At 43.9% G+C, this 26913-nt stretch overlaps 4 protein-coding genes across 6 annotated transcripts in view; all 4 read left to right on the plus strand.

The window, feature by feature from the left end:
- The window catches only part of LOC115732513 (GDSL esterase/lipase EXL3-like), a 28923-nt gene that overhangs the window by 1515 nt on the left and 495 nt on the right, over positions 1-26913 (plus strand). The window contains exons 1-5 of one of the 3 annotated variants that reach the window (XM_048272633.1): positions 5944-6084; positions 23827-24095; positions 25875-26005; positions 26269-26502; positions 26639-26894. In XM_048272633.1, coding sequence (XP_048128590.1) covers positions 6068-6084; positions 23827-24095; positions 25875-26005; positions 26269-26502; positions 26639-26894 — 907 coding nt within the window. In that variant the 5' untranslated portion in view covers positions 5944-6067. Of the gene's footprint in view, positions 1-5943; positions 6085-23775; positions 24096-25874; positions 26006-26268; positions 26503-26638; positions 26895-26913 lie in introns of those variants that run through there. The other 2 variants (XM_048272634.1, XM_048272632.1) reach the window with 2 other exon arrangements.
- LOC115732512 (GDSL esterase/lipase EXL3-like) lies at positions 1864-5575 on the plus strand. The gene is made up of 5 exons (XM_048272668.1): positions 1864-2227; positions 4037-4167; positions 4425-4658; positions 4795-5050; positions 5222-5575. Exons 1-5 carry the CDS (start codon positions 1918-1920, stop codon positions 5416-5418), a joined length of 1128 nt encoding a protein of 375 aa, XP_048128625.1. The 5' UTR covers positions 1864-1917; the 3' UTR covers positions 5419-5575.
- On the plus strand, positions 11407-16549 carry LOC115733693 (GDSL esterase/lipase EXL3-like). The gene is made up of 5 exons (XM_048272635.1): positions 11407-11733; positions 14936-15066; positions 15348-15581; positions 15717-15972; positions 16144-16549. The coding sequence occupies exons 1-5, from the start codon at positions 11424-11426 to the stop codon at positions 16338-16340; spliced, it is 1128 nt and encodes a 375-aa protein (XP_048128592.1). The 5' UTR covers positions 11407-11423; the 3' UTR covers positions 16341-16549.
- Positions 19078-22758, plus strand: LOC125312870 (GDSL esterase/lipase EXL3-like). The gene is made up of 5 exons (XM_048272637.1): positions 19078-19529; positions 21244-21374; positions 21638-21871; positions 22008-22263; positions 22437-22758. The coding sequence occupies exons 1-5, from the start codon at positions 19220-19222 to the stop codon at positions 22631-22633; spliced, it is 1128 nt and encodes a 375-aa protein (XP_048128594.1). The 5' UTR covers positions 19078-19219; the 3' UTR covers positions 22634-22758.

Raw genomic sequence — 26913 nt, forward strand, 5'->3', positions numbered from 1 at the left:
GTAACAACACGGGCGAATGATTTTCATAGCTTTGTTAAGATTTTGGAGGAGACTGTGTCTTAAAGTTGTCAACTTTCACTTCACCATATAATTAAGGCAAATTAAGTCTATAATTCATGACTTGGGTGGCGGGCAGGAGCTGTACGGACTAGGGGCAAGGAGAATTGTGGTGTTTAGCCTGCCGCCGGTGGGGTGCCTCCCGTCGCAGAGGACTCTACACGGAGGCCTCGAGAGGGACTGCTTCGACCCGGCCAACGAAGCAGCCATCCTCTTCAACTCCAAGCTCAGCGCCGAGATCAACTCCCTCAATGAGGACCTCCCCGGAGCTAGGCTTGTCTACGTCGACGTTTACTACCCTATGCTCGCCCTCATCCAAGACCCTGCTCGATTCGGTAATCAACTCTCTCCCATCCTACACTTTGACTAGTCTCTCCGATCTCTTTGCCCATCTTCATCTCCGGCGAGGGAAGACCTGTTTCCCGTGTCGATGTCTGGATGTTTGGCATGGAGTTGTTCCACATATACTAATTTGGCGTGTTCTTCCCTATATATTTGCCGTGTAGGATTTCAAGTCTCTACAAAAGGGTGCTGCGGCACGGGGAACATAGAGGCGACCTATCTCTGCAACCAACTCGGTCACCCCGAGACATGCGGCAACGACACCGAGTACGTGTTCTGGGACAGCTACCATCCTACCGAGGTGGCCTACCATATTCTCGTCGATCAGACTTTCAGCAAGTACGTACCCAAGTTGCTCTGAGATCATCAATGCCGGTCATGTAGGTTCGGCCGGAGGGAAAAGAGTAGACGTTGGTCTCTTTTTTGGCTAAATAACGCGTTCCAATCTTGTCCCCCCATGCAATTTGGAATCGCTCTGTTTTCTATTGCCGTAATTACATGTTTTTTTTAGCTCAATTTTCTATATGAGGTCTTTTTTATTTTTGAAATGATTCATTCTTCGCGAAATAAACAAAACCGATCCATCTATTGACAAGATTAATGTCATGGGCCTTGAGATGGTACACTCAGCAAATACTCGATCGCGATGGTTCAAACCATGATGGCCCAAAGCAAGCCCTTTGCTCGGCACAAAAGAAGAGACTTTGTGACGTTATGGCATTTGATATAAGTCGTGCGTGGGGTTTTAGCTATGTGCCTAAAAGACAGGTAAGTTAGCTTTCTAAAAGATGTCGTAAGCTGCTGCAGCTCTTCCACGAGAAATTTGTCCAGCAAGCTTAAGCTTCCTTTCTACCACAAAACAAAATAATACTAATAATAATACTACTAAATGATTTAAAAAAATATTTCTAGAAAAGTGTTCATAAACCTATTACATTGATGTCGATTCAATTATAAACATTTTAATTATGGCAATTTAGTCGTAAATATTTTGCATTTGTGCTAACTTAGTCCATCTAGCCAATTTTGATCGAAAATCGCTAATGTGGATGCTGTCTTTCTACGTGGCACGACCGATGCTGACGTAGGCTAGGCCGTGAGGGGTCACCACGAAAAACGAAAAGGAAAAATCGAAAACCGAATTAATAAGTCGCGAAATCATGAAAAGATGCGACTGACAAATTGCATCGATTTGAAAAGCCGCGAGACGCGGGCTCTATGTGTTCTCTTTCCATGAGCAGAGTACAAACGAAAGTCCCACGTGGGGCCCATGATCTTCTCTAGTATACATAACCGTACATATACGTGTATTTATATACGTATACGTTAAGTGCGTGAAGAACCCGGCACCCCCACCCACAACTCCCACATGTACCCAAACATCACGACCCACGGCCACTGCCACCCCCGTCTTTAAATTCTCTCCTCTCCTCATTCCCAGACAACACAAAAAACGACATAAAACCTCTTCTCTTCTCCCACGAGTTCAAAGTTCAGTCCCTTCCTCCTTGTCCTTCAATGAGCTCGATCCCTAGCCGACTCCGTCCTCCGCGACCGCCCTTCGATCCCAAGGTCTTGCTCGCCGCCATCTGGGCGGTAGCACTCGTCTCCCCGCTCCACGGGGCTGCCTCCTATAGCGCGTCGCCGCCTCCTCGCGACGCGACGGTGCCGGCGGCCTATGCTTTCGGAGACTCGATCGTGGACCCGGGGAACAACAATGGGCTGGCGACCGTGGCCAAGTGCAACTTCCCGCCCTACGGTCGGGATCTCGACCCGGGCGTGCCGATGGGGCGGTTCAGCAACGGCCGAGTCCCTTCGGACATGCTGGGTACGCACATCTCTCCTCTCCTCTCTGTCTCTCTGTCTCTCTCGCTCGCTCGCTCGCTCACTTTTTATTGTGGATAGTGTTGGGAATGTGGAGACTAGATGAGTAAAGATTAGCCCTTAACCGACCCCACTGCAAGAATGATTGGTTCATATGTATTTGCCAACCCGATCCAGGTCGTGGGATCGAATCGCCTCGCTCGTTCTCAACTTTGCATAGAATTCACGAGTCCAGTGTCGAATCACTTGCCCTTTTCTCTACGAGAAAAATTACCGAAAAAGTCCTAAGCCTATTGCAATTGTATCAATTCAGTCCTAAACTTTTTTTTTGCCGATTCGGTCTTGAACCTTTTGCAATTGTGTCATTTAAGTCCATTCGACAAATTTTTACCTGCTGGCAACCTAACATTTTAATATTTTTTTAAAATTTTCTATTTTTTATAATTTTTCTTTTCTTTTTTCTTTCTTTTTCATTGTCCTTTTTTTTTTTCTCTTCTCCCACCCCTCCCTACCTCTCGCTGATTGTCAGTCGGCGACCGGCCAAAGACGAGGTCGGAAAGGCCAAGTCTCACCCGGTCCCTGCGGAGGTCGACCTCGCCATTGCCGGGCGAGGCAACAATGGCGAGGCTCGAAATTGGATTGGTGTCCAGCGAGGTCTTGCAAGAAACTCCTTGGAAGAAAAAGTCACTGACTTTTGGGGATCAAAAGCAATTGATTGAGGAGAGCATGACCTGCAAATACAAGCAAATATTCTTGGGATATTCAGTGGAGCATGGAGACGAAGGAGATCTTCAAAGGGGATGAGAAGCCGAGTCCTCGTGCTCATGCTTAGGACATCGGGATTGATCCGGATAGCTCGCCTCGTTGCAGTCGCCGGGCGAGGTCGAGCCCCGCCATGTTGAGCCTCGCTCGGCCGTGGCAAGACTCGACCTTGCCGTCGCTGCCTCACCTAGCGACGGCGAGGTTGACCCCCGCTGCGCCCGGGCGAGGGTCGGCCTCTCCGGCAGCATCTCGGCGACCAGTTAGAGGTAGGGAGGGGTGGGGGAAGAGGAAAAACCAAAAGGAAAATAAAAATGAAAGAAAAATTATAAAAGAAAAGAAAAATTATAAAAATTTTTAAAAAAATTAAAATATTAGGTTGCCGACTGGCTAGCATCTACGTCGGCGCCAAGCAGTCAAAATTTGTCGGATGGACTTAAATGGCACAATTGCAAAAAGTTTATGACTTAAACGGCAAAAAAAAAGTTTAAGACTGAATTGTCACAATTGCATTAGGTTTAAGATTTTTTTAGTAATTTCCCCTTTCTCTACGTGTCCCGACGTGTCTCCGTGCATGGCATTCCTGGCTTTTCTTTTGGTGATAAAGATTATTTATCACACGAAATTGAATGCACCCCCTAGAAAAAAAAATTCATTCATTCTCTTCGTACCACATGACTTGAACTAGGAAATTAAAAACACCCTCAATTCCCTATAGCCGGTGAAAATTGGTCAAATAAACTGAATTGATATAAATATAAAAGGTTTAGATTTGAATTAATAATAAAAAAAGGAGTAGGACTTTTCGAGTCATTTTTCCGTGATATATGGATATTTTGAAAGTGAACTATAAAATGGGTACTTTGACTAATCTTGCTTGTGCCATGTTTCAGCAATTGGACATTTCATTCAACTAGACTCTGATACACTTTAGTTCTATCTTTGTTTTTCCGATAGATGAGCACATTAGCTATAGTTTCAATCACCCTTCGATGAATTTTAGTTGATAATTCAGTTCGAAGATCCCTTTTTTAAACTTTTTTTTGGTTGTTAGGCGAGAAATTGGGAGTTAAGAAGCTCTTGCCAGCTTATCTCGATCCAAATCTGGAGCTCCAAGACCTCCTCACCGGCGTGAGCTTTGCCTCCGGAGCCAACGGATATGATCCTCTCTCTGCCGAATTAGCTGTAATCTCTCTCTCTCTCTCTCTCTCTCTCTCTCTCTCTCTCTCTCTCTCTCAATACACGATCGAAGTAATGAATCGGATAACACGAGAGTTAAAGTCCCGATGATTCACCAAATATCGGGTTTACATACATTTGATTGTCTAGAGAATCGAATTCGTGCAATGCTTTAAATCTAACATAGGAATTCGGTCCTTAATCCCTAAATAGTATCACGGGCTATTAAAGCTCGATCTTGTCCGTGTTTAATTCGTCGACGGATGGTACTATCCTTGTCGGATCAATTGGATTTCTACTCCAAGTACATGGAAACCGTACGTTCGGAGGTTGGGGAGGAGAGAGCGTCGGCCATCGCGTCCGAGAGCTTGTACATAGTGTGCACCGGCGCTAATGACATAACTAACACTTACTTCGCAACTCCGTTGAGAAGATTCGAGTACGACATCTCGTCCTACACCGATCTCATGGTTGGCTCGGCTTTGAGTTTCCTTCGGGTAACAACACGGGCAGATGATTTTCATAGCTTTGTTAATATTTTGGAGGAGACTCTCTCTTAAAGTTGTCAACTTTCACTTCACCGTATAATTAAGACAAATTAAGTCTATAATTCGTGACTTGGGTGGCGGGCAGGAGCTGTACGAACTAGGGGCAAGGAGAATTGGGGTGCTCAGCCTGCCGCCGGTGGGGTGCATCCCGTCGCAGAGGACTCTACACGGAGGCCCCGAGAGGGACTGCTTCGACTCGGCCAACGCAGCGGCCGTCCTCTTCAACTCCAAGCTCAGTGCCGAGATAGACTCCCTCAACGAGGACCTCCCTGGAGCTAGGCTTGTCTATGTCGACATTTACTACCCTTTGCTCGCCATCATCCAAAATCCTGCTCGATTCGGTAATCAACTCTCTCCCATCCTACACATTGACTAGTCTCTCCGATCTCTTTGCCCATCTTCGTCTCCGGCGAGGGAAGACCTGTTTCCCGAATCGGTGTCCGGATGTTTGGCATAGAGTTGTTCGACATCTACTAATTTGGCATGTTCTTCCCTATGTTTTTGCTGTATAGGATTTCAAATCTCTACAAGAGGGTGCTGCGGCACGGGAAACATAGAGGTGAGCTATCTCTGCAACCGTCTCGATCACCCCGACACGTGCGGCAACGACACCGAGTTCGTGTTCTGGGACAGCTTCCATCCTACCGAGGCGGCCTACCATACTCTCGTCGATCAGATTTTCAGCAAGTATGCTGGCAAGATGTTCTGAGATCATCAATGCCGGTCATGTCAGTTCGGCTGGAGGGAAAAGAACAGACATTGGTGTCTTTTTTTGCTCAAACAATGCATTCCAATCTTGTCCCCCCATGCAATTTGGAGTCGCACTGTTTCTGTTGCCGTAATTGCATGATTTTTAGCTCAATTTTCTATATGGGTTTTTTTTTTAAATGATTTATTTTTTCACGAAATAAATAAAAATTATATTTACCGGGGTCCACTATTGACGAGATTAATGTCGCAGGCTGAGGGCCTGTGATGTTGGAGAGGGCCGCGAAGCCTTGATCAGCCGCGAGTGAGGAGTCTCGGCCCGCCTCGCAGACGAAGGCGAGGACGTGAGGCCTCACCACGAAAAATGAAAAAGGAAAAAGAAAAATCGAAAACCGAATTTAATAGGTCGTAAATTCGTCATTTTGAAAAGCCTCGAGACATAACCGCTCATATGGGTGTTAAGTGCATGAAAAAGCCGGCACACCCGCCCACAACTCCCCCATTTACCCGAACATGACGACCCACGGCCACTGCCACCTCCGTCTTTAAATTCTCTCCTCTCCTCATTCCCAGACAACACAAAAAACAACGTAAAACCTCTTCTCTTCTCCCTCGAGTTCAAAGTTCAGTCCCTTCCTCCTCCTCCTCCAATGAGCTCGATCCCTAGCGGACTCCGTCCTCCGCGACCGCCCTTGGATCCCAAGGTCTTGCTCGCTGCCGTCTGGGCGGTGGCACTCGTCTCCCCGCACCACGGGGCCGCCTCCTATATAGCGTCGCCGCCTCCTCACAAAGCTATGGTGCCGGCGGTCTATGCTTTCGGAGACTCGATCGTGGACCCAGGAAACAACAACAGGCTGGCAACCGTGGCCAAGAGCAACTTCCCGCCCTATGGTCAGGATCTCGACCCGAGCGTGCCGATGGGGCGGTTCAGCAACGGCCGAGTCCCTTCGGACATGTTGGGTACGCACATCTCTCTCTCTCTTTTTATTGTGGATAGTGTTGGGAATGTGGAGACTGGATGAGTCGAGACTAGCCGTTAACCGATCCCACCGCAAGAACGATTGGTTCATATGTATTTGTCGACCCGATTCGGGTCGTAGGATCGAATCGCCTCGCTCGTTGTCAACTTTGCATAGAATTCACGAGTCGATTGTCGAATCACTTGCCCTTTTCTTTACGGAGAAAATTACCGAAAAAGTCATAAATCTATTGCAATTTTGCCAATTCAGTTTTAAACCTTTTCTTTTTTTTGCAGATTCAATCCTAAACATTTTGTAATTGTGCCATTTAGGTCCATCCGGCAAATTTTGGCTGACCGGTGCTAACGTGGATACCGACCGACCGATGACCTGATATTTTAATATATTTTTTGAATTTTTATAATTTTTCTTTTTTTTTCTTTCTTTTTGATTGTCCTTTATTTTCTCTTCCCCCACCCCTCCCTACCTCCAGCCGGTCCCCGGTCAGCGACCTGTTGGAGATGCGGCAAGAGAGGTTGAGCCTCGCTCGGCCCCTACTGAGGTCGTCCTCGTCGTCGCTGGGCGAGGCAACGACATGTAGGCTCACGATTGGATTGGTGTCCAGCGAGGTCTTACTGGAAACTTCTTGGAAGAAAAAGTCACTAACTTTTGGGGATCAAAAGCAATTGAATAAGGAGAGCATGACCTCCAAATACAAGCAAATATTCTTGGGATATTCGGTGGAGCGTGGAGACGGAGGAGATCTTCAAAGGGGATGAGAGGCCGAGTCCTCGTGCTCGTGCTTAGGACATCGGGATTGATCTGGATGGCTCGCCTCGTTGCAGTCGCCGAGCAAGGTTGAACCTCCCCATGGCCAGGCGACGCTCGACCTCGCCGGCCCAGATCTGGGCTTGCAAGGTTGACCCCTACCGGGGCCGAGCCAAGCTCGGCCTCTCTGGCCGGTCGTTAATTGGCCACCAGCTGGAGGTAGGGAGGGGTGGGGGAAGAGAAAAAAAAAAGGAAAATGAAAAAGAAAGAATAAAAAGAATAAAAATTATAAAAATTCAAAAATAAAATAAAATATTAGGTCATCGATCGACCAAGTCCACGTCGGTGCCGGCAGGCCAAAATTCGCCGGATGGACTTAAATGACACAATTACAAAAGGTTTAAGATTGAATCGGCCAAAAAAATATTTATGATTGAATCGACATAATTGCAATAGATTCAGGATTTTTTTTGGTAATTTCCCCTTTCTCTACGTGTCCCGATGTGTCTTTGTGCATGGCATTCCTTGCTTCGCTTTCGTTTATCACACGAAATTGAATGCCCCCAAGAAAAAAAAATCATTCATTCTCTTCGTATCACGTGATTTAAACGAGGAAATTAAAAACACCCTCGATTCTCTATAGCTAGTGAAAGTTGGTCAAATGGACTGAATTGACATAAATATAAAAGATTTAGAACTGAATTAATAATTAAAAAAAAAGGTGCGGACTTTTCCAATCATTTTTCCGTGATATATGGATATTTTGAAAGTCAAGCGTAAAATGGGTACTGTGATCGATCTTGCTCGTGCCATGTTTCAGCAATTGGACATTTCATTCAACTAGACTTTGATGCACTTTAGTTATATCTTTGTTTTTTTTTTTTAGGTTGAGCACATAAGCTATAGTTTCAATTACCCTTCGATGAATTTTAGTTGATAATTCAATTTGAAGATCCCTTTTTTAAACTTTTTTTTTTATAGCTGAGAAATTTGGAATTAAGAAGCTCGTGCCAGCTTATCTGGATCCAAACTTGGAGCTCCAAGACCTCCTCACCGGCGTGAGCTTTGCCTCCGGAGCCAGCGGATATGATCCTCTCTCTGCCGAATCGCCTGTAATCTTTCTCTCTCTCTCTCTCAATACACGATTGAAGTAATGAATTGGACAAGATGTGAGTGAAAACCTAGATGATTGACCAAATATCGTTATTACATACATTTGATTGTCTAGAGAATCGAATATGTGCGAGGCTTTAAATCTAACACAGGAATTTAGTCCTTAATCCCTAAATAGTATCACGGGCTATTAAAGATCAATCTTGTTTGTGTTTAATTTGTCGACAGATGGTACTATCCTTGTCGGATCAATTGGGTTTCTACTCCAAGTGCATGGAAACCATACGTTTGGAGGTCGGGGAGGAGAGAGCATCGGCCATCGCATCCGAGAGCTTCTACATGGTGTGCACCGGCTCTAACGACATAACCAACACTTACTTTGCATCGCCATTGAGAAGATCCAACTACAACATCTCATCCTACACCGATCTTATGGTCGGTTCGGCTTCAAGTTTCCTTCGGGTAACAACACGGGCGAATGATTTTCATAGCTTTGTTAAGATTTTGGAGGAGACTCTCTCTTAAAGTTGTCAACTTTCGCTTCACCATATAATTAAGGCAAATTAAGTCTATAATTCATGACTTGTGCGGCGGGCAGGAGTTGTACGGACTAGGGGCAAGGAGAATTTGGGTGCTCAGCGTGGCGCCGGTGGGGTGCCTCCCGTCGCAGAGGACTCTATACGGAGGCCTCGAGAGGGACTGCTTCGTCCCGGCCAACGAAGCGGCCGTCCTCTTCAACTCCAAGCTCAGTGCCGAGATCGACTCCCTCAATGAGGACCTTCCCGGAGCTAGGCTTGTCTACATCGACACTTACTCCCCTGCGCTCGCCCTCATCCAAGACCCTGCGCGATTCGGTAATCAACTCTCTCCCATCCTACACATTGACTAGCCTCTCCGATCTCTTTGCCCATCTTCATCTTCGACGAGGGAAGACCCGTTTCCCGTGTCGGTGTCTGGATGTTTGGCATGGAGTTATTCGACATCCACTAAGTTGGCATGTTCTTCCCTATATTTTTGCTGTATAGGATTTCAAGTCTCTACAAAAGGGTGCTGCGGCACAGGGAACATAGAGGCGACCTATCTCTGTAACCGTCTCGGTCACCCCGAGACATGCGGTAACGACACCGAGTACATGTTCTGGGACAGCTACCATCCTACCGAGGTGGCCTACCATACTCTCGTCGATCAGATTTTCAGCAAGTACGCATCCAAGGTGCTCTGAGACCATCAATGCCAATCATGTCGGTTCGGCCGGAGGGAAAAGAGTAGCATTGGTCACTTTTTTAGCTAAATAATGCATTCCAAACTTGTCCCCCCATGCAATTTGGAATCGCTTTGTTTTCTGTTGCCGTAATTACATGTTTTTTTTTAGCTCAGTTTTCTATATGAGGTCTTTTTTATTTTTGAAATAATTTATTTTTTGCGAAATAAATGAAACCTATGTTTGCCGGGATCCATCTATTGACAAGATTAATGTCATGGGCCTTGAGATGGTACACTCAGCAAATACTCGACGCGATGGTTCAAACCATTATGGCCCAAAGCAAGCCCTTTGCCCGACATAAAAGAAGAGACTTTGTGACGTTATGGCATTTGGTATAAGTCGTGCGTGGGGTTTTAGCTATGTGCCTAAAAGACAAGTAAGATGGCTTTCTAAAAAGATGTCGTAAGCTGCTGCAGCTCTCCCACGAGAAATTTGTCCAGCAAGCTTAAGCTTCCTTTCTACCACAAAAAAATTTGTATATATAATAATAATAAATAATTTAAAAAAAATGTTTTTAGAAAAAGTATTCATAAACCTATTATATTGATGTCAATTCAATCATCAACTTTTTAATTATGACAATTTAGTTGTAAACATTTTACATTTGTGTCAACCGAGTCCATCTAGCCAATTTTAATCGAAAATCGCTAATGCGGACGTCGTCTTTCTACGTGGCACGACCAATGCTGATGAAGGTGAGACTATGAGGGCTCACCACAAAAAAGGACAAATAAAAATCGAAAACTGAATTAATAAGTCGCTAATTCATGAAAAAATGCGATCGAAAAATTGCATCGATTTGAAAAGCCACAAGATACGGGCTAAGTAGCACCAACACGCGACACGATACTCCGACACGTCATTTTTAAAAAATACAAATTTTCGACACGTTATATATTAAATATATAATTATTATTTCTGTAATGTTTTACAAATATGGAGAATAAATTTTCTATCATGGGTACATCCGTAATTTGATCTAGAGTCGAGACACTTGACAATGAAAAAAAATATCGGACGCCGGCTTACTTTTTAAAAAAATCTTTGCCACCGAACGAGCCCAAAATAGATTTCCCAAAATCTTTTTTTTTCTCTCTCCTATTAATTAAGAAAAATTAGCTCTGCTCTAGCCAGTACACGTCAGACTAGACAGAAGTCACAGAACACGCTCTCTCTCCTCTCTATCTTGCATCTTATCAACCTCCCGGTCCCCTCCCTCTTTACTTTTTTAAAAATCTCTGCCTCCCTTCTCCGTCTCGCGAAGGAACCGACGGCCGCCATGGCTACCTCGTCTCTCTTCCGAGGCTCTCTCGCTCTATCCTCCGGCAGTCTTTGCTCTCTACTCCGTCGCACCCGAAGCCCATTCTCTGCTCGGGCGCTCGCCGGGCGTCGCTGGCTCTCCCCCGACCTCTGCCCTCGAGATCTCCGCCATCCCTGCCCTCCTTCCTCGCCGACTCGCGTGTCCCCGGCGTGTCGCTCGCGCTGACCAAGTGTCGGACCGTCGACACGCTTTGACCGCTTGTCGGACGGGTGTCCGAACGTGTCCGACACCGACTCGGCCCCTCCCTCCGCGTATCGGTGCTTCATAGGACACGGGCTCTATGTGTTCTCTTTCCATGAGCAGAGTACAAACGAAAGTCCCACGTGGGGCCCATGATCTTCTCTAGTATACATAACCGTACATTTACGTGTGTATATATATACGTATACGTTAAGTGCGTGAAGAACCCGGCACACCAACCCACGACTCCCACATGTACCCAAACATCACGACCCACGGCCACTGCCACCCCGTCTTTAAATTCTCTCCTCTCCTCATTCCCAGACAACACAAAAAACGACATAAAACCTCTTCTCTTCTCCCTCGAGTTCAAAGTTCAGTCCCTTCCTCCTTGTCCTTCAATGAGCTCGATACCCAGCGGACTCCGTCCTCCGCGACCGCCCTTCGATCCCAAGGTCTTGCTCACCGCTGTCTGGGCGGTAGCACTCATCTCCCCGCGCCACGGGGCTGCCTCCTATATAGCGTCGCCACCTCCTCGTAAAGCAACGGTGCCGGCGGCCTATGCTTTCGGAGACTCGATTGTGGACCCGGGGAACAACAACGGGCTGGCGACTGTGGCCAAGTGCAACTTCCCGCCCTACGGTCGGGATCTCGACCCGGGCGTGCCGATGGGGCGGTTCAGCAACGGCCGAGTCCCTTCGGACATGTTGGGTACGCACATCTCTCTCTCTCTCTCTCTCTCTCTCTCTCTCTCTCTCTCTCTCTCTCTCTCTCTCTCTCACTTTTTATTGTGGATAGTGTTGGGAATGTGGAGACTAGATGAGTAAAGATTAGCCCTTAACCGACCCCACTGCAAGAATGATTGGTTCATATGTATTTGCCGACCCGATCCGGGTCGTGGGATCGAATCGCCTTGCTCGTTCTCAACTTTGCATAGAATTCACGAGTCTAGTGTCGAATCACTTGCCCTTTTCTCTACGGGAAAAATTATCGAAAAAGTCCTAAGCCTATTGCAATTGTGCCAATTCGGTCCTAAACTTTTTTTTTCTTTGCCGATCTGATCCCGAACATTATGCAATTGTGCCATTTAAGTCAATCCGACAAATTTTAACCGGCTGGGGATCTAATATTTTATTTTTTTTATTTTTTCTTTTCTTTTTCATTGTCCTTTTTTTTTTCCTCTTCCCCCACCCCTCCCTACCTTTGGCTGATTGACGGTCGGCGACCGGCTACAGACGAGGTCGGAGAGGCCGAGCCTCGCCCGGTCCCTATGGAGGTTGACCTCACTGTTGCCGGGCAAGGCAGCAACGGTGAGGCTCGCAATTGGATTGGTGTCCAACGAGGTCTTGCAGGAAACTCCTTGGAAGAAAATGTCACTGACTTTTGGGGATCAAAAGCAATTGACTGAGCAGAGCATAACCTGCAAATACAAGCAAATATTCTTGGGATATTAAGGCTCTGTTTAGTAGTGATTCTGTTCTAAAAAAATGATTATAATCAAAATCATTTTTTTTATTCTGTTCACCGAATGATTTTTTGAGAATCGTAACACGTTTGGTAACTGTTTAAAATTTTTGTTCCTGGAACATAAACGCGTTTGGTAGTTGCACAAAATTTCCGTTCCCAATTTGTCATTTAAATCAAATAATTATATAATCACATTTGATGGCAAAGAATAGGGAAAATAATCAAATAGTGATTATGGAGCAAAAAAAAAAAAGCAACAAAATTTCCGTTCCCAATTCGTTTGTCGATTTGTCATGAGTATGCGATCGTTTATATTGTTTGAAAAGTAATTCGCATTACATTTACAGAATTTGTCAAAATCATTTGTTTGTTATTATTTCTTGTGACTTCTAGATTGATTACCAAAAAAAAAAAAAATGAAAGAAAAGCTCATCATTGTTCAACTGTCTATAGTTTTGCACTCTTGTAATTACACATCGTACAAGCTTACAAGACTTGCAACTCAACTACATTGATTTTTTTTTCACCCAACTTGACAAATTTTTTGTGCGGCTCGAAAAATGGAGAAAAAATGGAGATTTAGTTCGTGACGCGGAAGATTGGGTCTAGTTTTTAATAATAAAAAAAGATAAAAGTTGAAAAAACATAATAGGAAATAAAAAAAATACAAACTTAATTAGAATAAAAAATAAAATAGTTAAAAAATCGAAAAAAAACATGCGTATTAGAGGTCCCTTAATATAAAAAAATTAATTAGATTTAAAATTTTTCTAAAAAATAATTTTTAAATATAAATTTAAATTTAAATTACATTTAAGTTTAAATTGAATTTAAAATAGGCTTAAAATTTTACAAAAAAAACTAATTTTTTTTAAAAAGGGGAGGCGAAGAATCCGGTGACAAGAATTTTTTTTCAAAATTTTAGCTTTTTTCCATCTTAATTTTTTAATTATTAAATTAAAAATCTAAATATTTTTTATTTCCCCATTTCTTAAATTTTTAAATTTTTTTTATTAAATTTAACTTAAATAAAATTTTTAATTTAAGAAAATTAGTTTTTAGCAATTTTTAAAATTGAATTTTAATTTATGTAAAGTTGAAAATCCACGTGGACTTTTTTTTTTATAAATAATATCATTTTATATTAAAATTTTAATTATAAGTATGAGGGATAAGTCATAAGTATATCGTGCAAAAAAGTGATTCCCAAAAGTGTTCCAAAACATCATAATCATCTTTTTTTTGCTTCTGAAAAGTGGTCCAAAAGTGTTCCCGGGACCATAAACAAAATCATTTTTTTTTCATTACCAAACATATTTCTAATCCTTTTTTATTTTAGGGAATGAAACAGGATGATTAGAATCACCGCCAAACATAGCCTAAATGGAGCATAGAGATGAAGGAGATCTTCCAAGGGGATGAGAAGCCGAGCCCTCGTGCTCATGCTTAGGACATCGAGATTGATCCGAATGGCTTGCCTCGTTGCGGTCGCCGGGCGAGGTCGAGCCCCGCCAAGTCGAGCCTCGCTCGACCGTGGCTGGACTCGACCTTGCTATCGCCGCCTCACCCGGTGACGACAAGGTTGACCTCCACCGGGGCCGGGCGAGGCTCGGCCTCTCCGGCGGCGTCTCGGCAACCGGTTGGAGGTAGGGAGAAGTAGGGGAAGAGAGAAAAAAAAAAAAAAAAAAGGGAAAATGAAAAGGAAAGAAAAAATTAAAAAGAAAATAAATATTGAAATTTTTTTAAAAAAAATTAAAATATTAGGTCGTCGATCGGCCGGCATCCACGTCAGGGCCGACAGGTCAAAATTTGTCGAATGGACTTAAATGACACAATTGCAAAAGGTTTAGGACTGAATCGACAAAAAAAAAGGTTTAGAACCTGAATTGGCAAAATTGCAATAGATTAGGATTTTTTTGATAATTTTCCCTTTCTCTACGTGTCCCGATGTGTCTTTGTGCATGGCATTCCTGGCTTTGCTTTTGGTGACAAAGATCATTTATCACACGAAATTGAATGCGCCCCCTAGAAAAAAAAATTCATTCATTCTCTTCGTACCACATGACTTAAACGAGAAAATTAAAAGCACCCTCGATTCTCTATAGCCAGTGAAAGTTGGCCAAATGGATTGAATTGATATAAATATAAAATGTTTATAATTGAATTAATAAAAAAAAAGGGTGTAGGACTTTTCTAATCATTTTTTCGTGATATATGGATATTTTGAAAGTGAGCTGTAAAATGGGTACTTTGACTGATCTTGCTCGTGCCATGTTCCAGCAATTATATATTTCATTCAAGCGATAGACTTTGATACACTTTAGTTCTATCTTTGTTTTTTTCGATAGTTGAGCACATAAGCTATAGTTTCAATTACCCTTCGATGAAGTTTAGTTGATAATTCAGTTTGAAGATCCCTTTTTTAAACTTTTTTTTTTGTTGATAGGCGAGAAATTGGGAGTTAAGAAGCTCTTGCCAGCTTATCTCGATCCAAATCTGGAGCTCCAAGATCTCCTCACCGGCGTGAGCTTTGCCTCCGGAGCCAACGGATATGATCCTCTCTCTGCCGAATTAGTTGTACTCTCTCTCTCTCTCTCTCTCTCTCTCTCTCTCTCTCTCTCTCTCTCTCTCTCTCTCTCTCTCTCTCTCTCTCAATACACGATTGAAGTAATGAATCGGATAAGACGAGAGCCAAAGTCCAGATGATTCACCAAATATCGATTTTACATACGTTTGATTGTCTAGAGAATCAAATACGTGCAATACTTTAAATCTAACATAGGAATTCGGTCCTTAATCCCTAAATAGTATCACGGGCTATTAAAGCTCAATCTTGTATGTGTTTAATTCGTCGACAGATGGTACTATCCTTGTCGGATCAATTGGGTTTCTACTCCGAGTACATGGAAACCATACGTTCGGAGGTCGGGGAGGAGAGAGCGTTAGCCATCGCATCCGAGAGCTTGTACATAGTGTGCACCGGTGCTAACGACATAGCCAACACTTACTTCGCAACGCCGTTGAGAAGATTCGAGTACGACATCTCGTCCTACACCGATCTCATGGTCGGCTCGGCTTCGAGTTTCCTTCGGGTAACAACACGGGCGAATGATTTTCATAGCTTTGTTAATATTTTGGAGGAGACTCTTCTTAAAGTTGTCAACTTTCGCTTCACCATATAATTAAGGTAAATTAAGTATATAATTCATGACTTGGGTGGCGAGCGGGAGCTGTACGGACTAGGAGCAAGGAGAATTGGGGTGCTCAGCCTGCCGCCGGTGGGGTGCATCCCGTCGCAGAGGACTCTACACGGAGGCCCCGAGAGGGACTGCTTCGACCCGGCCAACGAAGCGGCCGTCCTCTTCAACTCCAAGCTCAGCGCCGAGATCGACTCCCTCAACGAGGACCTCCCCGGAGCTAGGCTTGTCTACGTCGACATTTACTACCCTTTGCTCGCCATCATCCAAGACCCTGCTCGATTCGGTAATCAACTCTCTCCCATCCCACACATTGACTAGTCTCTCCGATCTCTTTGCCCATCTTCGTCTCCGGCGAGGGAAGACCCGTTTCCCGTGTCGGTGTCCGGATGTTCGGCATGGAGTTGTTCGACATCTACTAATTTGGCATGTTCTTCCCTATGTTTTTGCTGTATAGGATTTAAAGTCTCTACAAAAGGGTGCTGCGGCACGGGGAACATAGAGGTGAGCTATCTCTGCAACCGTCTCGATCACCCCGACACGTGCGGCGACGACACCGAGTTCGTGTTCTGGGACAGCTTCCATCCTATCGAGGCGGCCTACCATACTCTCGTTGATCAGATTTTCAGCAAGTATGCTGGCAAGATGTTCTGAGATAATCAGTGCCGGTCATGTCAGTTCGGTCGGGGGGAAAAGAGTAGACATTGGTGTCTTTTTTTGCTCAAACAATGCATTCCAATCGTGTCCCCCCATGCAATTTGGAGTCGCGCTGTTTTCTGTTGCCGTAATTGCATGATTTTTAGCTCAATTTTCTATATGGGGTTTATTTTTATTTTTTTTAAATGATTCATTTTTTCACGAAATAAATAAAAATTATATTTACCGGGGTCCACTATTGACGAGTTTAATGTCATGGGCCTTGGGTTGGTACACTCAGCAAATACTCAATCGCGGTGGTTGAATCCCTTATGGGCCAAAGCAAGCCCTTTGTTCGACATAAAAGAAGAGATTTTGTGAGGTTATTGCATTTGGTATGGCTGTGTGGGGTTTTAGCCATGCGCCTAAAGGACAAGCAAGATAGCGTTCTAAACGATGTCGTAAGCTGCTGTAGCTCTTCCACGAGAAATTTGTTGAGCATCTTGAGCTCCGTTTGTTCCACAAAAAATGAATGACTTAGAAAAATATTTTCGAGAAAAGTGTCAAAAAAGTTCTAAATATATTACTTTGGTGCCAATTTAGTCCTAAACCTTTTAATTATGGCAATTTAGTCATAAATCTTTTGCATTTATGTTAATTGAGTCTATCCAGACAATTTTGACCAAAAATCGCTAACATAGCACTGTCTTCTTACGTGGCAAGACCGATTCTCAAGTGGACATTTTTTTTAATAAATTTTATTTTTGTTCTTATTTTTTCTTTTTCTGAACATTTTTCTTTTGTTAGATTGAGGCCGAAGAGGGTTGCCGACCAACCCTTGTTGGTCACCGACGAGGTCATTGCCCGGAGCTCGTGACGGCCGCAACGCACGCCCTTGTTCGATCTGAGCCAAGTGAGGGAATCGCGGCCCTCTTGGGATTTGGGCAAGGGCCGCAACACACTTGACTTGTGCCAACAAGGGTCGCCGGCCCTCGCTTGGGGCCGACACGAGTTGGCCGATGACCTTGCAAGCCCTCAATCTAAAACAGAGAGTAAAGAAAAAAAAGTAAAGATGAAAAAAATATTACTAAAAATATATGGTTCTTGTCATGAAAAATCCCAAATTATTACACATGTGACAATTTATCCTAAGCTAATTTTTTTACCACCAAAAATATCATATTGGTGCACCTGCGATAAATTTACCCCAAACTAATTTTTTGACTACAAAAAACCCCAACCGATATACTTGTGATAAATTTACCCCAAACTAATAACATGTAACAAATTAACCCTTCATTGTTCCCATAAAATTGAGTTAATACCACGAAAAACTCCAAATTAGTACACATGTGTTGTAAAAATTCCAAATTGATAAACTCATCAACTATCACATGTCATCTAACTCAGTAATTTGATAATAAAATTTAACATAAACTAATGGAGGTTAACTTTATCACATGTGTACCGATTTGGGATAAATTTGTCACGGGTGTTCTAGTTTGAAATTTTTTGTGATTCAAAAATTAGTTCGGGATAAATTTATCGCATGTGTATCAATTTGGGATTTTTTGAGATTAAAAAATTAATTCGGGATAAAAAAAACTCTCAAACTAATAAATCCGTCAACCGCCACGTCTCATCTAACTCAACAATTTTGGTGAAATTTAACAGAAACTAATGGATGGTAAATTTGTCACATGTATGCCTATTTGGAATAAATTTGTCACGGGTGTACCAATTTGAGATTTTTTGTTGTTCAAAAATTAGTTCGGGATAAATTTATTGCGGGTGTATCGAAATTTTTTTTGGTTCAAAAATTAGTTCAAGGTAAAGTTGTCACATGTATACTAATTTGAGGTTTTTTGTATTATTAACCCAAAATATACATATTAACGATCATAAAAAAAAAAAACCCACGTCAACAATTTTTCTGGAAAAAAGATTGGCGGGATGGACTTAATTGTCACAAATGCAAAAGGTTTATGACTAAATTGGCACATTTAAAAAGGTTTAGGACTGAATTAACACATGTACAATAGGTTTAAGACATTTTTGATATTTTTCCCAAATATTTTTCTTAAAATGATTGCTTGTATCGCTTGAAATAGTTTGTCGTTGAAAAATATTCTCGTTGTTGACAACAATTTATGCCTTGAACATTTCTATGGACGGCGAAAATATTGTTCGTTCGTTCGTTTTTCTCAAGCGATACGAAGAGATCACTTTCGGGAAAAATACTTTCCAAGCCATTCATCTTTCGCCGGGGGTATTAGAATTGAACCGAAAAACCGAACTCGAACCACTAGCCGAGTTGGACCGAACCAAAAATTTGCGCATTTTGATTCGGTTCAATTTTCGATTCGGTTAATTGAAAAAGTAACCATTCGTTCTTTTTGGTTCAATTCAAAATCTCTTTCTCTTTCTCTTTTTTTTTCCTTTTTTCTTTCTTTACTTTTGTTTTTTCTTTCCTTTTTTGGTGGCTGAAGGCCTGCGACGTCGGAGAGGGCCGCGAAGCCTTGATCGGCCGCGAGCGAGGAGTCTCGGTCCCCCTCGCAGACCAAGGTGAGGCCGTGAGGCCTCACCACAAAAAAAGAAAAAAGGAAAAAGAAAAATATAAAACCGAATTTAATAGGTCGTAGATTGGTCATTTTGAAAAGCCACGAGACATAACCGTACATATTGGTTTTAAGTGCATGAAAAAGAGGGCACACCCGCCCTCAACTCCCACATTTACCCAAACATCACGACCCACGGCTACTACCACCTCCGTCTTTAAATTCTCTCGTCTACTCATTCCCCCGACAACACAAAAAACATCATAAAACCTCCTCTTCTCCCTCAAGTTCAAAGTTCAGTCCCTTCCTCCTCCTCCTCCTCCTCCTCCTCCTCCTCCAATGAGCTCGATCCCTAGCGGACTCCGTCCTCCGCGATCGCCCTTGGATCCCAAGGTCTTGATCACTGCCGTCTGGGCGGTAGCACTCGTCTCCCCGCGCCACGGGGCCGCCTCCTATATAGCGTCGCCTCCTCCTCGCAGCGCGATGGTGCCGGCGTTCTATGTTTTCGGAGACTCGATCGTGGACCCTGGGAACAACAACGGGCTAGCGACCCTGGCCAAGTCCAACTTCCCGCCCTATAGTCAGGATCTTGACCCGGGTGTGCCGATGGGGCGGTTCAGCAACGGCCGAGTCCCTTCGGACATGTTGGGTACGCACATCTCTCTCTCTCTCTCTCTCTCTCTCTCTCTCTCTCTCTCTCTCTCTCTCTCTATTTATTGTGGATAGTGTTGAGAATGTGGAGACTAGATGAGTCGAGACTAGCCGTTAACCGACCCCATCACAAGAACAATTGGTTCATATGTATTTGCCGACCCGATCCGGGTTGTGGGATCGAATCGCCTCGCTCGTTCTCAACTTTGCATAGAATTCACGAGTCGATTATCGATTCACTTGCCCTTTTCTCTACTGAGAAAATTACTGAAAAAGTCATAAATCTATTGTAATTTTGTCAATTCAGTTATAAATGTTTTTTTTTTTTTTTCGGATTCAATCATAAACATTTTGTAATTGTGTCATTTAGGTCTATCAGGCCAATTTTAGCCTGCCGGTGCTAACATGGACGCCGATTGACTGGTGACCTGATATGTTAATATATTTTTTGAATTTTTATAATTTTTCTTTTCTTTTTTCTTTTTTCTTTCTTTTTCATTGTCCTTTTTTTTCTCTTCCCCCCACCCCTCCCTACCTCCAGCCGGTCGCCGATCGGCGACCAGCTAGAGACGCAGCAGGAGAGGTTGAGCCTCGCTCGGCTCCTACTGAGGTCAACCTTGCCATCGCTGGATGAGGCAACGACGTTTAAACTCACGATTGGATTGGTGTCCAGCGAGGTCTTACAGGAAACTCCTTGGAAGAAAAAGTCATTGACTTTTGGGGATTAAAAGCAATTGACTGAGGAGAACATGACCTGCAAATACAAGCAAATATTCTTGGGATATTCAGTGGAGTGTGGAGAACCCCGCCATGGCCGGGCAACGCTCGACCTCGCCGGTCCAGATATGGGCTTGTAAGGTCGGCCCCACCGGGGCCGAGCCAGGCTCGGTCTCTCCTGCCATGTCTCTGGTCGGTCGTCGATCGGCCACCTGCTGGAGGTAGGGAGGGGTGGGGGAAGAGAAAAAAAAAAGGAAAATGAAAAGGAAAGAAAAAAAAGAAAAGATAAATTATAAAAATTCAAAAAAGATAAAATATTAGGTTATCGGCAGATCGAGTTCACGCGCCGGCCAGTCAAAATTCGCTGGATGGACTTAAATGACACAATTACAAAAGGTTTAGGGCTAAATCGGCCAAAAAAATATTTATGATTGAATTGACACAATTGCAATAGGTTTAGGATTTTTTTGGTAATTTCCCCTTTCTCTACATGTCCCGAGGTGTCTTCGTGCATGGTATTCCTGGCCTAGCTTTTGGTGATAAAGATCATTTACCACACGAAATTGAATGCACCCCCTAGAAAAAAAAATTCATTCATTCTCTTCGTACCACATGACTTAAACGAGGAAATCAAAAGCACCCTCAATTCTCTATAGCCGGTGAAAGTTGGCCAAATGAACTAAATTAATATAAATATAAAAAGTTTAGAACTGAATTAATAATAATAAAAAAAGGTGTAGGACTTTTCCAGTCTTTTTTCCGTGATATATGGATATTTTGAAAGTGAGCTGTAAAATGGGTACTTTGATTGATCTTACTCGTGCCATGTTTCAGCAATTGGACATTTCATTCAACTAGACTTTGATACACTTTAGTTCTATCTTTGTTTTTTTCGATAGTTGAGCACCTAAGCTATAGTTTCAATTAACCTTTGATGAATTTTAGTTGATAATTCAATTTGAAGATCCCTTTTAAAATTTTTTTTTTATTGATAGCTGAGAAATTGGGAATTAAGAAGTTCTTGCCAGCTTATACGGATCCAAACCTGGAGCTCCAAGACCTTTTTCTCGGCGTGAGCTTTGCCTCCGGAGCCGCCGGATATGATCCTCTCTCTGCCGAATCAGCTGTATAATCTCTCTCTCTCTCTCTCTCTCTCTCTCTCTCTCTCTCTCTCTCTCTCTCTCAATACACAATTGAAGTAACGAATCAAATAAGATGCGATTCAAAGCCCAAATGATTGACCAAATATCGTTATTACATACATTTGATTGTCTAGAGAATCAAATATGTGCAATGCTTTAAATCTAACACGGGAATTCGGTCCTTAATCCCTAAATAGTATCACAGGCTATTAAAGATCGATCTTGTCTGTGTTTAATTTGTCGACAGAAGGTACTATCCTTGTCGGATCAATTGGGTTTCTACTCCAAGTGCATGGAAACCATACATTCGGAGGTCGGGGAGGAGAGAGCATCGGCCATCGCGTCCGAGAGCTTGTACCTGGTGTGCACCGGCGCTAACGACATAACCAACACTTACTTCGGATCGCCATGGAGAAGTTCCCAGTACAACATCTCATCCTACACCGATCTCACAGTCGGCTCGGCTTCGAGTTTCCTTCGGGTAACAACACAAGCGAATGATTTTCATAGCTTTGTTAAGATTTTGGAGGAGACTGTGTCTTAAAGTTGTCAACTTTCACTTCACCATATAATTAAGGCAAATCAAGTCTATAATTCATGACTTGGGTGGCGGGCAGGAGCTATACGGACTAGGGGCAAGGAGAATTGGGGTGTTTAGTCTGCCGCCGGTGGGGTGCCTCCCGTCGCAGAGGACTCTACACGGAGGCCCCGAGAGGGACTGCTTCGACCCGGCCAATGAAGCAGCCGTCCTCTTCAACTCCAAGCTCAGCGCCGAGATCGACTCCCTCAACAAGGACCTCCCCGGAGCTAGGCTTGTCTACGTCGACGTTTACTACCCTTTGCTCGCCATCATCCAAGACCCTGCTAGATTCGGTAATCAACTCTCTCCCATCCTACACTTTGACTAGTCTCTCCGATCTCTTTGCCCATCTTCGTCTCCAGCGAGGGAAGACCCATTTCCCGTGTCGATGTCTGGATGTTTGGCATGGAGTTGTTCAACATCTACTAATTTGGCGCGTTCTTCCCTATATATTTTTGCTGTGTAGGATTTCAAGTCTCTACAAAAGGGTGCTGCGGCACGGGGAACATAGAGGTGACCTATCTCTGCAACCAACTCGGTCACCCCGAGACATGCGGCAACGACACCGAGTACGTGTTCTGGGACAGCTACCATCCTACCGAGGTGGCCTACCATACTCTCGTCGATCAGATTTTCAGCAAGTACGCACCCAAGTTGCTCTGAGATCATCAATGCTGGTCAAGTAGGTTCGGCAGGAGGGAAAAGAGTAGACGTTGGTCTCTTTTTTGGCTAAATAACGCGTTCCAATCTTGTCCCCCCATGCAATTTGGAATCACTCTGTTTTCTGTTGCTGTAATTACATGTTTTTTTTTAGCTCAATTTTCTATATGAGGTCTTTTTTATTTTTGAAATAATTCATTCCCCTTGAAATAAACAAAACCTACGTTTACCCGGGATCCATCTGTTGACAAGATTAATGTCATGGGCCTTGAGATGGTACACTCAGCAAATACTCGATCGCGATGGTTCAAACCATGATGGCCCAAAGCAAGCCCTTTGCCGGCATAAAAGAAGAGACTTTGTGACGTTATGGCATTTGGTATAAGTCGTGCGTGGGGCTTTAGCTATGTGCCTAAAAGACAGGTAACATAGCTTTCTAAAAGATGTCGTAAGCTGCTGCAGCTCTTCCACGAGAAATTTGTCCAGCAAGCTTAAGCTTCCTTTCTACCGCAAAACAAAATATTACTAATAATAATAATAATAAATGATTTAAAAAAATATTTCTAGAAAAAGTGTTCATAAACCTATTACATTGATGTCGATTCAATTATAAACATTTTTAATTATGGCAATTTAGTCGTAAACATTTTGCATTTGTGCCAACTTAATTCATCTAGCCAATTTTGATCGAAAATCGCTAATGTGGATGCTGTCTTTCTACGTGGCACGACCGATGCTGACGTAGGCTAGGCCGTGAGGGGTCACCACGAAAAACGAAAAGGAAAAATCGAAAACCGAATTAATAAGTCGCGAAATCATGAAAAGATGCGACTGACAAATTGCATCGATTTGAAAAGCCGCGAGACGCGGGCTCTATGTGTTCTCTTTCCATGAGCAGAGTACAAACGAAAGTCCCACGTGGGGCCCATGATCTTCTCTAGTATACATAACCGTACATATACGTGTGTATATATATATACATATACGTTAAGTGCGTGAAGAACCCGGCACCCCCACCCACAACTCCCACGGCCACTGCCACCCCCGTCTTTAAATTCTCTCCTCTCCTCATTCCCAGACAACACAAAAAACGACATAAAACCTCTTCTCTTCTCCCTCGAGTTCAAAGTTCACTCCCTTCCTCCTTGTCCTTCAATGAGCTCGATCCCTAGCAGACTCCGTCCTCCGCGACCGCCCTTCGATCCCAAGGTCTTGCTCGCCGCCGTCTGGGCGGTAGCACTCATCTCCCCGCTCCATGGGGCCGCCTCCTATATAGCGTCGCCGCCTCCTCGCGACGCGACGGTGCCGGCGGCCTATGCTTTCGGAGACTCGATCGTGGACCCGGGGAACAACAATGGGCTGGCGACCGTGGCCAAGTGCAACTTCCCGCCCTACGGTCGGGATCTCGACCAGGGCGTGCCGATGGGGCGGTTCAGCAACGGCCGAGTCCCTTCGGACATGTTGGGTACGCACATCTCTCCTCTCCTCTCTGTCTCTCTCTCGCTCGCTCGCTCGCTTTTTATTGTGGATAGTGTTGGGAATGTGGAGACTAGATGAGTAAAGATTAGCCCTTAACCGACCCCACTGCAAGAATGATTGGTTCATATGTATTTGCCGACCCGATCCGGGTCGTGGGATTGAATCGCCTCGCTCGTTCTCAACTTTGCATAGAATTCACGAGTCCAGTGTCGAATCACTTGCCCTTTTCTCTACGAGAAAAATTACCGAAAAAGTCCTAAGCCTATTGCAATTGTATCAATTCAGTCCTAAATTATTTTTTTTGCCGATTCAGTCTTGAACCTTTTGCAATTGTGCCATTTGAGTCTATTCGACAAATTTTTACCAGTTGGCGACCTAACATTTTAATATTTTTTTAAAATTTTCTATTTTTTTATAATTTTTCTTTTCTTTTTTCTTTCTTTTTCATTGTCCTTTTTTTTTTTCTCTTCCCCCACCCCTCCCCACCTCTAGCTGATTGTCGATCGGCGACCGGCCAAAGACAAGGTCGGAAAGGCTGAGCCTCGCCCGGTCCCTGCGAAGGTCGACCTCGCCGTCGCCGAGCGAGGCAGCAATGGCGAGGCTCGCAATTGGATTGGTGTCCAGCGAGGTCTTGCAGGAAACTCCTTGGAAGAAAAAGTCACTGACTTTTGGGGATCAAAAGCAATTGATTGAGGAGAGCATGACCTGCAAATACAAGCAAATATTCTGGGGATATTTAGTGGAGCATGGAGACGAAGGAGATCTTCGAAGGGGATGAGAAGCCGAGTCCTCGTGCTCGTGCTTAGGACATCGGGATTGATCCGGATGGCTCACCTCATTGCAGTCGTCGGGCGAGGTCGAGCCCCACCATGTCGAGCCTCGCTCGGCCGTGGCAGGACTCAATCTTGCCGTCGCTGCCTCGCCTAGCGACGATGAGGTTGACCCCCGCTGGGGCCGGGCGAGGCTCGGCCTCTCCAGCGACATCTCGGCGACCGGTTGGAGGTAGGGAGGGGTGGGGGAAGAGAAAAAACAAAAGGAAAATGAAAAAGAAAGAAAAATTCAAAAAATTCAAAAAAAAATTAAAATATTAGGTCGCCGACTGGCTGGCATCCACGTCGGTGCCAGCAGGTCAAAATTCGTCGGATGGACTTAAATGGCACAATTGCAAAAGGTTTATGACTTAAACAAAAAAAAAAAAAATTAGGAATGAATTGTCACAATTGCATTAGGTTTTGGATTTTTTTGGTAATTTCCCCTTTCTCTACGTGTCCCAATGTGTCTACGTGCATGGCATTCCTGGCTTTGCTTTTGGAGATAAAGATCATTTATCACATGAAATTGAATGCGCCCCCTAAAAAAAAAAATTCATTCATTCTCTTCGTACCACATGACTTAAACGAGGAAATTAAAAGCACCCTTGATTCTCTATAGCCGGTGAAAGTTGGCCAAATGAACCGAATTGACATAAATAGAAAATGTTTAGATTTGAATTAATAAAAAAAAATGTAGGACTTTTCCAGTCATTTTTCTGTGATATATGGATATTTTGAAAGTGAATTGTAAAATGGGTACTTTGATTGATCTTGCTCGTGCCATGTTTCAGCAATTAGACATTTCATTCAACTAGACTTTGATACACTTTAGTTCTATCTTTGTTTTTCCGATAGTTGAGCACATGAGCTATAGTTTCAATTACCCTTTGATGAATTTTAGTTGATAATTCAATTTGAAGATCCCTTTTTTAATCTTTTTTTTTTGTTGATAGCTGAGAAATTGGGAGTTAAGAAGCTCTTACCAGCTTATCTGGATCCAAATTTGGAGCTCCAAGACCTCCTCACCGGCGTGAGCTTTGCCTCTGGAGCCAACGGATATGATCCTCTCTCTGCCGAATTAATTGTAATCTCTCTCTCTCTCTCTCTCTCTCTCTCTCTCTCTCTCTCTCTCTCTCTCTCTCAATACACGATTGAAGTAATGAATCGGATAAGACGCAAGTCAAAGTCCGGATGATTCACCAAATATCGTTATTACATACATTTGATTGTCTAGAGAATCGAATATGAGCAATGCTTTAAATCTAACACAGGAATTCGGTCCTTAATCCCTAAATAGTATCACAGGCTATTAAAGCTCGATCTTGTCTGTGTTTAATTTGTCGACAGATGGTACTATCCTTGTCGGATCAATTGGATTTCTACTCCAAGTACATGGAAACCGTACGTTCGGAGGTCGGGGAGGAGAGAGCGTCGGCCATCGCATCCGAGAGCTTGTACATAGTGTGCAGCGGCGCTAATGACATAACCAACACTTACTTCGCAACGCCGTTGAGAAGATTCGAGTACGACATCTCGTCCTACACCGATCTCATGGTTGGCTCGGCTTCGAGTTTCCTTCGGGTAACAACACGGGCGAATGATTTTCATAGCTTTGTTAATATTTTGGAGGAGACTCTCTCTTAAAGTTGTCAACTTTCGCTTCACCATATAATTAAGGCAAATTAAGTCTATAATTCATGACTTGGGTGGCGGGCAGGAGCTGTACGGACTAGGGGCAAGGAGAATTGGGGTGCTCAGCCTGCCGCCGGTGGGGTGCATCCCGTCGCAGAGGACTCTACATGGAGGCCCAGAGAGGGACTGCTTCGACCCGGCCAACGAAGTGGCCATCCTCTTCAACTCCAAGCTCAGCGCCGAGATCGACTCCCTCAACGAGGACCTCCCCGGAGCTAGGCTTGTCTACGTCGACATTTACTACCCTTTGCTCGCCATCATCCAAGACCCTGCTCGATTCGGTAATCAACTCTCTCCCAT

The sequence above is a fragment of the Rhodamnia argentea genome, chromosome 11 (genome assembly GCF_020921035.1).
Source record: "Rhodamnia argentea isolate NSW1041297 chromosome 11, ASM2092103v1, whole genome shotgun sequence".
NCBI lineage: Eukaryota > Viridiplantae > Streptophyta > Magnoliopsida > Myrtales > Myrtaceae > Rhodamnia > Rhodamnia argentea.